This window comes from Rhipicephalus microplus, chromosome 2 (assembly GCF_043290135.1).
Source record: "Rhipicephalus microplus isolate Deutch F79 chromosome 2, USDA_Rmic, whole genome shotgun sequence".
In the NCBI taxonomy this organism is placed as follows: domain Eukaryota; kingdom Metazoa; phylum Arthropoda; class Arachnida; order Ixodida; family Ixodidae; genus Rhipicephalus; species Rhipicephalus microplus.
In genome coordinates, this window is record NC_134701.1 from 229,555,532 (window position 1) to 229,567,651 (window position 12,120).

Sequence of the window (12,120 nt, forward strand, 5' to 3'; positions counted from 1 at the left end):
GTCTCGAGCTAGACAAGATCTGCAATGGAGTAAAGAAAAAGAAATGTGTATCTCACAGCGGCCTATCTTTTGGTCTCCGACGTTCTCGGGCCAAAGGGGGGGGGGGGCGCAAAAAGTAATTTAAGTGTTACATCGGGAAACCTCGCTTGTCATTATCGTCAAAAAGTAATGTTACCATAAGCCTGCACTTTAACAATAACGGGACAGGTCCGATCGAGCTAATGTGTGGGGCAGACCATGCGCCATCAAAAAACCAGTGTAACACGTCAGAACTCATTTTCCGTAAACAAGAGAAAGTATAAAGAAGGAAAGAATGAGGCCCTTGAGTTCTGCTTGATAATGCGCTGCACAATGCTATTCAGTGCCTATGAGAGCGTTCGAGCACATTGTATGTTTTTAGAACATTGCGTTATGCGTTTCCAAAGACTCGTATGCTAGTCGTTCGGGCTTCTTTATGCTCCAACACAACGCAGACGACACGCGCTTAATCTGCCCGCGAGGGCGATTTCAGACAAATGTGAAACGCTCATCTATCGCACTCTATTTGCTTATAAATAATCCTGTAGTGTCTGCTCTCCGCAGTTCAAGATTTCGCACACGCTATCTTCAATTCCATCGAGATGTGCTCGCAGCCGACTCTCTCATAAAGTGTCGCTTTGGTTTGGACGCCTCGGCGTCCACCTCTTTGTTGTGTCGCAGCTCGTTCTTGATCTTCGACGACAGATCGGAGCCTTCAGATTCGCCTCCCTTCATAAATGGCGAGACTCCGATGTCCGCGTTTTCGGCAGTGACGTCCTCGACGTTAGCCGAAACGTCCTCCTGCCCGCTGAGAGAGCCCCTACTGTGGGGCTCGAGTGTAGGTTTCGCAGGGTCCGAGGCGTGGGCCCCTTCTGTGATTAGCGGTGGGCTCTGCTGAAGATTAGACTGAAGATCAGGGCTGGCGGACTGCAGCTCGAGCGCGCGCGCCCTGATGGTTTCGAGCCTCGAGCGGTGCTGTGCGTACTGGGCTTTCCAGACGGCGATGCGCGACACGGACGAGCTGCTGGCTTCGCGCGGCGGGCAGCTGCTGCCTCCGACTTCGTCGTGGTCCGTGTTCTGCTGGAACGTGACGAGCACCATCCCCTGCGTTCCCGTGTACCGAATGTATTTGCATGGATTTCCGTGCAACGTGCCACGCACGTGCAAAACATTGCCTCCTAGGAAACAAAGCAACCGAATTATACTGACTGACTTCTCATTCCTAAATGTTTTCCCATTGGTCAGTCACTTTGGATAATTATACACATCGGACAATATGAGCTTACCTTAAACACCGCGGCTAGAAAGATGTACGATAGCGACGGCTTCAGGCGCAACGTCTGAAAGGGAATTTTTTTTTTTTCAGTCAGCGGCGCACTTGCATGCGTGAATGGCATAGAATAAAAGCATAAGCATAAGGACGTCATGAAGTATTGGGGATACCTCTGTCACATGAGAAGCCCATACGATTACGCCAATCTACTTTCCATGCTAGACCAAGACAAAGGCCTTCTGATCGGAAGCTAGAATTGTCACACACGCATTTGTCGATTGAAGCCTCAGCAGAAAGCCACACGGATTTCGCTAAAATAGTTAACGAAAACTTCGTAACCAACGCATTTCCGTCTAATGTCAATCATGCCAACAACCTACTCTTTCCGTTTTCGTGTGGCGATAAAAAATTAGAGCATTTCCGTGAGCTATAGATTAGGTTTCTTACTGCTCAGCTCACTCAACCAAGGAAGGTATAATTGATTAATTAAGAATTGATGTTTCTGTCTGATACTTCAAACACAAAGGAGGTCCTTGGTATACTACGCAGAATCCTTATTTTGCTATTGGTACTGGGAAGATAACTCGATGTGTTGAGAACATATAAGTCCAGCGCTTCAGAAGGGTATATTGTACGGACCTCTGTGAATGCTATAACTTTCTGAGGGTTCGAATCACTGCTCGCTGAGGTGTCTTCTGTAGGGGTTTCTTCCTGCGAAGAAGTTGAACGACCACATTCATGTTTGTAAAAACAACTTACTTGTCTTGGGTGCTGTTAACGTGGCAGGTGATGAGCTTACCGGACCCACTTCTGGATGAGACGGGAAATTTTCCATAAGAGTGGCTTGCGCATAGTCGCACGATGACGCAGTAACCTTCTATAAAGCGTAAAAGAAAGAATGTAGAATATTGGACAGCTAGAAGCAACCTGCTAAGTTACCATGTGCCTATGTTGCCTCTGGTACAAGCACCTATTTTCACTTAGTGTGTGCTCGTGTTTCACATGCTCTGCAATGTAATTTCTTTTTTTAAAGCATCACCCGTTAGTCTAAATTATGTGCTCTAATACATGAAAATAGCCCGTATTCAACGGATGATTTCGGTTTTATGGTCGACACCAGACACAGGCTCATATGATCGAGTAGATAGGCAGAGGTTGGTTCATTCGGCGTATTACATACATTGTCTGTACAAGAGAATTTAACTGTTGTCCGTTGAAGAAACATTGTACAGCTGGCCTGTCTCACATAGACTACAGGGGGTGATGTTGCGAAGTTTTGCGCACTTTAATGATGTTTGCTACTGACAATGTATCGTTCAGTATGGTCGAAGGACATGCATCCCCACAAATAGCCATTGTGTAAATTATTTTTGTAACTGCGATATGATTTTTGTCAAGTACAACTGCCATCACTATGCCTTATCGCGTACCCAACTGTCTTCTTGTTAAGCTACGTATTTATTTTATTTGTCGTCGCTTACTTGCTTTTACCATGCGAGTGAAGTCACAACGCATTCATTGGGAAGCTCAGTTATTCATTTAGGAGCAGTAAGAATCTAAAGAAGCAAAGGAACTAGAATTACTATGTAGACAGAAGAAAAAAAATATAATACCCACCTCCTCCTCAGTATCTGTGGCGGTCTGCGTCACTTTGTAACCCTAATGACAATAAATAAACAATTAATTAAAATAAATGCGAGTTTTAATCGGAAAATATCAATATCGTGCTGCTAAAATTTACGCACGGTCGCTTCGTTGAATCGTTTTAGAAATGCATGCGCAGTCAGAAAGCGCTCCATGCATCGTTACTATAGCACCGGTGCTTATACAATTCGGTGGAATCAGAAATTCGAGCGTATAAAGTTACCAACGTCGTGGTAATTTCGCAAGCATTCGTCGATTGTAATGCTTATATTCAATGTTTTGTTTCAATAAAGAATCTGGTACTATAAATGAGATAAAATGGTTCGCTAAAAAGTGAAAGCACTAACACATCCACCTCGTCGCTGATCAAATTGACCCCATAAATTTCTAACAGGTGCCTCAGCCATTGGTGATATATTTGTTACAGCGCCAATACCAAGAACGAAAGAACAAACAAAGGTTTGCCTCGAGTATAGAGCGGAAATGAAATTAAAGTGACCTTGAGAAGCTATAGTGTAGAGGATCTACATGCACCACTTGCTGTCGCAGGGGTGCGAGCAACAAAACGAGTGTCAGAAACGTTTCATCGCTGTACGATTTCGTCACAAATATCTGGCTTGCACGCAGCCAAGCCGATTACGAAGTCTGTGAAGGTATAAGGAACGTTAGTTGTGCTGCTTTAAATGTGTTGTACATTTGCTGGGATATAGTAGTAATTCAGATGTTGAATTAATTTGGACGCACATATCACCATTGCTACAATACACTGAAAACAGTGCAGTTGATATTCCTTATTCCTTTTCTCTCTTCGTCATTTAATGATTTAAATTAAGGTCCCGTCAAACAATGAAACTGGCCTTCGAAATTCTTATCCTTTATTCCGTCTCTATTCTTTGTGTTTCCCGTGAACTCATCATTTCATGCATGTAGGCACACCGAATAAGCGTCTCAAGCGCAAGAGACAAAGTTGCACATATTCTGCACCACAGGAAACAGATGGAAAGGAGCTCCAGTAAAACCCTGACGTCATCTGCGTCATAGTGGAGTGACGCGCTGAGCAGAGAACGGGTTCTGACGCAACTGCTTCACTTCATTATCGCCATCTCATTTGTTTATTTATTTAATAGACCGGTTACTCAGGAGTGTCCAAGTTTTCAACATAAACACCGAAGCTGCTTGTTTTTGCTGTTTTGAATTTGTTTTTACCTCCTCTCCATTTTTTTATTTTTAACTCGACAAGAAACGGTATAAATGTCTATACAGAAAACCTGCAGCACTACCAAGTTTTGCGCCGATTCCCGCATTAAATGTTGTAGTCGTGCGCAGCAAGACGTGGATAAAATTTCAATATCCCGTGCACGTCGTCAAGGATAACGGGTTGTTTGAGACATCGGTAACTTGTTGCGTTAGCAATGTTGGAGCTCTTTGGGACCAAATTCGCAAAGATTTTATTGGCCAACCGTCCTCGTTGATAACATATCCGGCGTCATCATTGGCTGTCGTTTTCCTCTGTGACAAACAACTTCAGTTCGTGAGCATTTACACGTAAGATGGACTGGGCTTAGTCGCGCAGGTCAGAGAAGTGTGCTTTCTTGAGTTCGATTCAGGCATGTTTTTTGTAAGCAATGGATGTCGCCTCTAACTGCCCTTTTCCTATTGTGAAGCAGGTGTAGGTACGCACTCGAAAGTGGTGTTCTGAGAAGTGTCATGAAGCTTTCTTTTAAAAAATTCATATTTTGTTGAAGTATGCATTCTGTTCTGGCATCTGCACATAGCCCAAGTGCGTATGTCATACAACATCTGCTTACTTTTGTTTATATCTGCAGTGCCAATTTGGTGCATTTTCTACAGGCGGAGCATCTCTTGCTCGAAGGTATGTCACGCGTCCATAGTCCGCACTCACACTAAGCAGGCGCGACTCTCCTCCTTCCCTTCCTCCAACCGCAGCGTGTTACTCTCTCCACTTCTCTCCTACCACTTGCATGCTAGCGCTCCCTTCCCCCTTTGCGTCCTGCTGCCTGACCGGGGTTTCACCAGGAGGGAGAGCTCCCCTGTACTTCGCTCACGCATCGGCTGTTCCTGGCCTGCGGACTGAAGTCATCGCCTTCCAGAGCCTCGTCCCCTGCGTGCACTGCATGCGGGGAAGACGAAACCATCGAACAGCTGTTGCGTGTATGCCCAGCGCTTTGCACACAACGAGAGGTCTTGCTCGCCACACTCCGTCGCCATGGTCTGCCCGCGGCTACACGGAGGAGCCTCCTCTTCCCTGCACGGCACCACACCCAGGCCTCAAGGCGGTTCTTCGCTTTCTTGGGGACACTGGAGTGGACAACCGGCTATTGAAGCCACCTTCCACGTCCTCAGTCGTGGACGCCATTTCTCTTCTTCTTTTCTCTTCTCCACATCTTTAATACCCTCACCCCACACCTACAGGCGCTGAACCGTGCTCCCAATTAGGGCTGCAGAAGTAAGGTGCGTATTGTTATGCCAGCGAGTCCTCGTCAAACGTCCGTGCCTCTGAAAAAGGCAATCTGGGTCAAGGCCAGCCCGCAGTCCGCCTGACGCGAACATCTCAACGGCGTGAACACGCGCGGCGCTTCTCTGGCCCACGTGCATTGAGTCAGCTGCGCACGTGACAGCGAGCCGGCGTCCTCGTGTCTGGTGGTCTGGCGCATGGCGCGGCGACCCCATTGGGGGGAATCTGCCCTGACGACCAGCGGCGCTTCTGATTGGACATTTTGGTTGGACCCGGTGTAAATAAAAGAAGCCCTGCGGCGCGTCGCGATCGGCAGTCCTACGAGAGAGGAGTCCCCATGTCGGAGAGCCGACATGTGTGTGAGTCAGCGGTCTTAGGCGAAAAGTTGACCTATGTATTAGAGAGAAGAGCTCGGCTCTTCGAGTCTCTGTCGGCCCCAGTGCCGAAATTGTAACGCCTCTGTATATATGCTGTACATAAACCTTGTTTAACTCACCGTCGTCTCGTCCGCTCGTCTTATCAGCTCTGCGTAGAAGCAGTCGCGGGCTGAGAAACATACGCTACCAAACGGCTGGTGACCTTCCCGGCGGAGTTGAAAGCAGTGGCGCCTTCGGGGCCGTGTTGGCGTCCCCGTCTTTCGCAACAGTGGTGGCTTCGGCGGGATCGGTCCGTCTTTCGCAACAGTGGTGGCTTCGGCGGGATCGGGCCGTCGCTCGTAACAGTGGTTGGCAGCTGCGGGATCGGCCGGCGTCAGCGACATCGATGCGGTAAGTGCCTGATGTTTTCCCCTCAGTTCACCAGACTACTCTAGCTCAGGTTGTAGTAGTTTAGAGAAGGGCTGTGTGAAGCATTGAAGGGAGCTTTGATCGTTTCAAGCCAAGTCGAAGCGCTTTGAAACCAAAGTTAATGCGGAGGGGGTAAACACGGGAGTGTGCAAAATTGCTTGCGCGTCTTGCTAGTTGACTTATAATGGGTACGGCAAGTAGATTCTTAACAGGGGCAAACAGCAAGAGGCTAGTGTGAACGATGGAGAACCTTAAAGTGAAGGAACTCATCGAAATTTGTGAGGAACTCGGCATTACTTTGGGCCGTGCGAAACGAAAGCAAGCGATCCTTGAGATCATGAAGGATGAGGGAGTGTCGGCTGAGGAAGTCGATGAGGCCTGGGCGGATATCAAAGCACGCCACGAGGAGGCCGAAATGCGAGAAGTTCGTGAACGTGAGGTAGCCGAGAGACAGGAGCGCCTCGAGTTGAAACGAATAGAATTGGCAATTCTACAGTGTTCGCAGGCGCCTAGCGTAGCTTCTCCAACAATTCAGGTCAGCGGTTTTAGAATTCGGGACCAACTGCCACCGTTCGTAGTAGGCGAGGACATGGCGAAGTATCTCGTCAAGTTTGAACGCGTCTGTGAGCGAAACGCTTTGGAGCGGTCTCTTTGGGCGCAGAACCTGTTAGCTCTTCTTCCCGGCGAAGTGTCCGACGCGATAACTTGCTTGTCGAGGGAAGCGTTTGAGAGCTATGACGAGGTTAAGGAAGTGCTCTTGAGACGTTATAAGTTGTCGCTCGAGGCTTTCAGGCAAAGGTTCCGGTATGCTGAAAAGGGGAATGAGTCACACGTTGACTTCGCGTTTCGTCTTAAAGCCGATTTGATTGAATGGCTCAAGGGCGAAGGTGTGTATGACGACCGCGATAAAGTGGTGGAATGCGTTGCATTGGAGCAATTCTACCGCTGCATCGAGGATAATGTCAGGCTTTGGCTGCAGGACAGACTTGGTGAAGTACAGCTAAACAAGGCAGCAGAGTTAGCTGAGGAGTATTATACTCGCCGAAAGTTGCACAGCAGGGCAGTGCGCGTTGAAAAAGATGAGAGAAAAGAGGGCTTTTCAAAGAAACCTGATCAACGGAAACCCGCTCCGCACCGTAATTTCAAGAAGGACCCGTCTCTTACGAAGGACAGTGTAGGGGAAGGGCAAACAGAAGCGGAGAAATCGAGTGAGGTTTCTACCACACAGGCATTAGAACCGGAAAACAAACGGAAGCCGCTAATCTGCTACAACTGCAAAAAGGAAGGACACATCGCGAGAAACTGTCAAGAAAAGTTTGCCTTCGCAACAATCCTAGAATCAGAAAAAAACATGCGGTTGTTGGAGCCGTATCTCCAAGAAATTAGGGTGAACAAGAAAACGTGCCGAGCACTTAGAGACTCAGCGGCAACCATGGACGTTGTCCATCCTTCATTGGTGTCTCCGGATGACTTCACAGGAGAATGCGCGTGGATCAGGCAGGTCGCCGAGGAGCAGAGTGTTCGCTTACCAATCGCCAAGGTTGTCATTAAAGGCCCGTTCGGTGAGCTTCGCACCGAAGCGGCTGTGTCTGCCGCGCTAAATGATCGTTTTCCTTATCTTTTCTCCAACAACTTGGAGCAGCTTCTCAAAGAGCAGGGCAAATCGTTCTTCCCCAACTTAGCGTGCATGGCTCTCACGCGATCGCAAGCGCGGAAGCGATCGCGGCAGCTTGATCTGGTTCCATGCGGTGAACTCTCAAGTGACCTTGTCGGCGGGTCGACGGAACCCCAGAAAGGAAAGTTTCCGCATGAGTCATGTGAGCAGTCACGCGAGCGGCCCGTCGCCGAACCGACCGGCGCGGTTTCCGTAGAAAGGGGAGACGACATGGCGCCATTGAGTCAGAGCGAGAGGGTTGCAACGCTCTCGCCTGTAGCGGAAAGTGGGAGCGAGCTGCCGAGAGTTGATCGAGAGACGCTCATTCGAGAGCAGCGTGAGGATCTCTCGATTGAAGCGCTAGTGGAAAGCCAGAAAAACGCGGCAAAAGTGCTGTCGAAGGAGCACTACGAGGAATCGGTGAAGAAGCCGCTTTTGAAGTTGATAATCAGGTAATGCTGCTGCAGCCGTTCAAAAGAAACAAGCTTGAGGTTGATGGGGAAGAGCCCGCCAAAGTATTATCGAAGCCTTGCGATACAAATTATGAAGTGAAATTAGGAAGGCGGCCGGACAAAATTTACAACTTGATGAAACCACACGTTCAACATCAAGCGGTCGTAAATCTGTTGTTGAATGCTTCAAAGGAAGAGGAAGCAGAAATTTTGAGTTCTAGTGAGGTAATTGAAGGGGGATCGAAAGTAATCCGGGAGCAGATAAACCTAGAGCCTAGCTTAAGTGAAGGAGGACCTGAGAAAGAGGACCTGAGAAAGATTGTTTCCGAGTTTGAGTATGTGTTGTCGGACCGTCCCGGAGACACGACGGTGATCGAACACGATATCGAGCTAAGCGATGAGGAGTCAATCAGTAGCAAGCCGTATCGTTGTTCCCCTGTGCAACGTCGCAAGTGTGAGCCGCTCTTGGTGCCGCATAGGTATCATCGCCTAAAAGTGGCCGGTTACTGAGGTGGAGCATGTTGCTCCACAGCGCAACTTTGACGTTCGCTATCAAAAAAAAAAGGAAAGCTAAACGCTAATGCAGGTGCATTGAGCAGTGCGTTCTAGCTAGTACCTTCTCAACCTTTCGGTTTCTGGCTGGCGATTCGGGGCAAAATTTTGACCTCATCACGACCTGGGCTGAGCGCTCTCGTTCAGAGTGATCTCAAGGGGCCAGCTTTATGTGGTATTCTAATTCGTTGCGTTGTTGTAAGTGTGAAAAATTCAAGTTCTTACTTTAAGAGTCTTGTGTCCCACATGTGCCTCTTGATGTAGAGGGAACAAAATTCCGATAGACACGTAGATAGGTATATGTTGTACTATACTTTGTCTGGTGTTCTGTCGGGTGACCGAAGGCACTTGCTTGTGTCGTGTGTTGTCTGTTGTCGAACCGTTCTTAGCAAGTTGCAGAACCATCGACAAGTGCTGAAACCGAAGATGGTCAGAAGAGACGAGTGAAGCTGGTCGACAAGTTGTGGCGACAAGCCAGTGGAGCTGGGATCCGTCGTCAAAAATGGGATGTGTTCCCGGAACAGTCTGGAGCTGTAGTCTCCCCATGGCCCTGAAGGCGAACCTGGAGGGACCTGGCGAACGAGCGCACCTGACATCCGAGCCCCGTGGAAGCAGCTCGTCTTTCCGGTGCATTGTCTGGCGGCGGGGGTGCTGTTATGCCAGCGAGTCCTCGTCAAACGTCCGTGCCTCTGAAAAAGGCAATCTGGGTCAAGGCCAGCCCGCAGTCCGCCTGACGCGAACATCTCAACGGCGTGAACACGCGCGGCGCTTCTCTGGCCCACGTGCATTGAGTCAGCTGCGCGCGTGACAGCGAGCCGGCGTCCTCGTGTCTGGTGGTCTGACGCATGGCGCGGCGACCCCATTGGGGGGAATCTGCCCTGACGACCAGCGGCGCTTCTGATTGGACATTTTGGTTGGACCCGGTGTAAATAAAAGAAGCCCTGCGGCGCGTCGCGATCGGCAGTCCTACGAGAGAGGAGTCCCCATGTCGGAGAGCCGACATGTGTGTGAGTCAGCGGTCTTAGGCGAAAAGTTGACCTATGTATTAGAGAGGAGAGCTCGGCTCTTCGAGTCTCTGTCGGCCCCAGTGCCGAAATTGTAACGCCTCTGTATATATGCTGTACATAAACCTTGTTTAACTCACCGTCGTATCGTCCGCTCGTCTTATCAGCTCTGCGCAGAAGCAGTCGCGGGCTGAGAAACATACGCTACCAAACGGCTGGTGACCTTCCCGGCGGAGTTGAAAGCAGTGGCGCCTTCGGGGCCGTGTTGGCGTCCCCTTCTTTCGCAACAGTGGTGGCTTCGGCGGGATCGGTCCGTCTTTCGCAACAGTGGTGGCTTCGGCGGGATCGGGCCGTCGCTCGTAACAGTATTTTCCTTTCCTCGTCCTCTCTCTCCCCCATTGTGCATGGGCGTCCCCTTTCTTTTCTCTCCTCTCCTTACGCAGGGAGCGTCTGCTAATCATTCCTCCCCGCGGCGTCTCGCAAAGCTAGGGTGGCAGGAATGGCACGTAAGCACGGACGGGCTGATGGACGTGTCGCTCCACTTATCATCATTCAATTCGTGAATATGCTGTGACACCGTTTTTATTGACTTGCAATGCAATGCAATACAACTGGCGACTACGACTACGGCGACACGTGACATACGACCCACGGCGTAAGGGGCTTCAATAACTCGTACAAGACGTCACACCGGTCTTAACATACTTATAAAGGTATGGTTGGGGAATATGCAAGCAATCCTATATTATAGTTTTTGAAATACCACGTGCTTGCGGTAACAAAGACGATATTATACTCTGTATTGGCTTTTAATCCAAATAAGATGCTCGAATGTTCTCATGCGGCAGTCATAATGCCTCCGTTGATAATTTGACCCCTCTCTATACCAAAAGAGTGCAGAAATGTAACCCCTACGTGAGTATTCCAAGTTGGCACATTCCCAACGTCACAAATTAGGCTATATTCTATTTTTTTTCCCCGCAACCCTCTCACCTCGCTGGTCACGGACTGTACCATGTAGTAAAGCGCGACGTCGCACACAAAGGTGATGAGGATGTCGATGGCATTCCAAATTAGGAATACCTTGAAACAGTTCTGGTTCCCCTGAAAATGTTCAAGATTAGGATTAGGGAAGCTTGATCAACACATAGTAATTCCGGCAGAATATGAGTATTGCGTGCGCTTTGGGGGCTGTATTTTCTTGCACATATCTTGTCGCAGACGTGCAAAGGGTCGTCTATTAAAAGGGGGAGGGGGGGGGGGGGGCAGGGGTGGCCTTTACCATAGCCCAACCACCATACTGCTCTCTCCGACCCCCTCTCGCTGAAGCTTTTCCGAGCAGTACGTAGTTCAAAGATTGGGTATTAGGAGGAATGCAAGGACACGTGATTCAGCATTTGGTATTCCCCAATTTTCGTTAGTGCAGGTACATGAAAGAGTTCCTCGTACAAGGTCCTTTAAAAATATCGCATTGAAAATAACTAAAACAAATCTCATTCCTTCGTCTGTGTGTTCTATATGCTTTTTTACATCAACACTAGAAGGTGCTCTGGCTGTTTGGCAACATTTACCGGTTTGGAAAGCAGGCAGTGGCTCACTGGCAGACACCACTTATACACATTCTGATTAGAGCGCTTGAACGGGGACCATTCTGAAAGCGAGTCGAGAGACATTACCGTGCATTGGAAGCAGATGAAGACCACATCGGAAATGCAGCTGAGTGTTGAGGAGAATATCATTACATACAGCACGGCGGCGAGAACTGCGAGACCTGCGAAGAATGTGGAAGTTACAAACTGGTTGCGCATTACGTAATATACATTACACCAATGCCAATTTTATTGATTTCACAAAAACAATTAACCGCGTCCCCCATAACCACCTACTATTTGAAATGAGGCTGATTAACATTGATGAAAGAGTACTCAACTTGGTCGAGGAGTATACTTAAGCAACCGACGGGAAGCCGTTGTGATTAAAAATGTTCATTCATTACAGCTACCTATCTCCGGAGTGGCCCAGGGTTCCCCTTTAGGGCAGACCCTATATTTTTTTTTTACATAAACGATATTCATCAAGCTATATACTCACAAGTCCAGCTATATGCGGATGATTGCACTTTGTACCGACCAATAAGATGTAAGGATGACTGTGCTAAGCTTCAAGAAGACTTGTATATGTTTGAAATATGGTGTTTGCAATGGCAAATGAGCGTAAACACTACTAAAGCTAAGGTTATGAGATTTACCACTTCCAGCCAAA

At 48.6% G+C, this 12,120-nt stretch overlaps 1 protein-coding gene across 1 annotated transcript; it reads right to left on the reverse strand.

Annotated features, from left to right (window-relative positions):
• Positions 1–465: 465 nt before the first annotated feature.
• LOC142794021 (uncharacterized) lies at positions 466–11,679 on the reverse strand. Its single transcript, XM_075885837.1, has 8 exons — positions 11,535–11,679; positions 10,852–10,962; positions 2,905–2,950; positions 2,231–2,298; positions 2,091–2,168; positions 1,931–2,002; positions 1,305–1,358; positions 466–1,122 (listed from the first exon to the last, which is right to left on the reverse strand). The coding sequence occupies exons 1-8, from the start codon at positions 11,664–11,666 to the stop codon at positions 607–609; spliced, it is 1,077 nt and encodes a 358-aa protein (XP_075741952.1). The 5' UTR covers positions 11,667–11,679; the 3' UTR covers positions 466–606.
• Between the last annotated feature and the right edge of the window lie 441 nt (positions 11,680–12,120).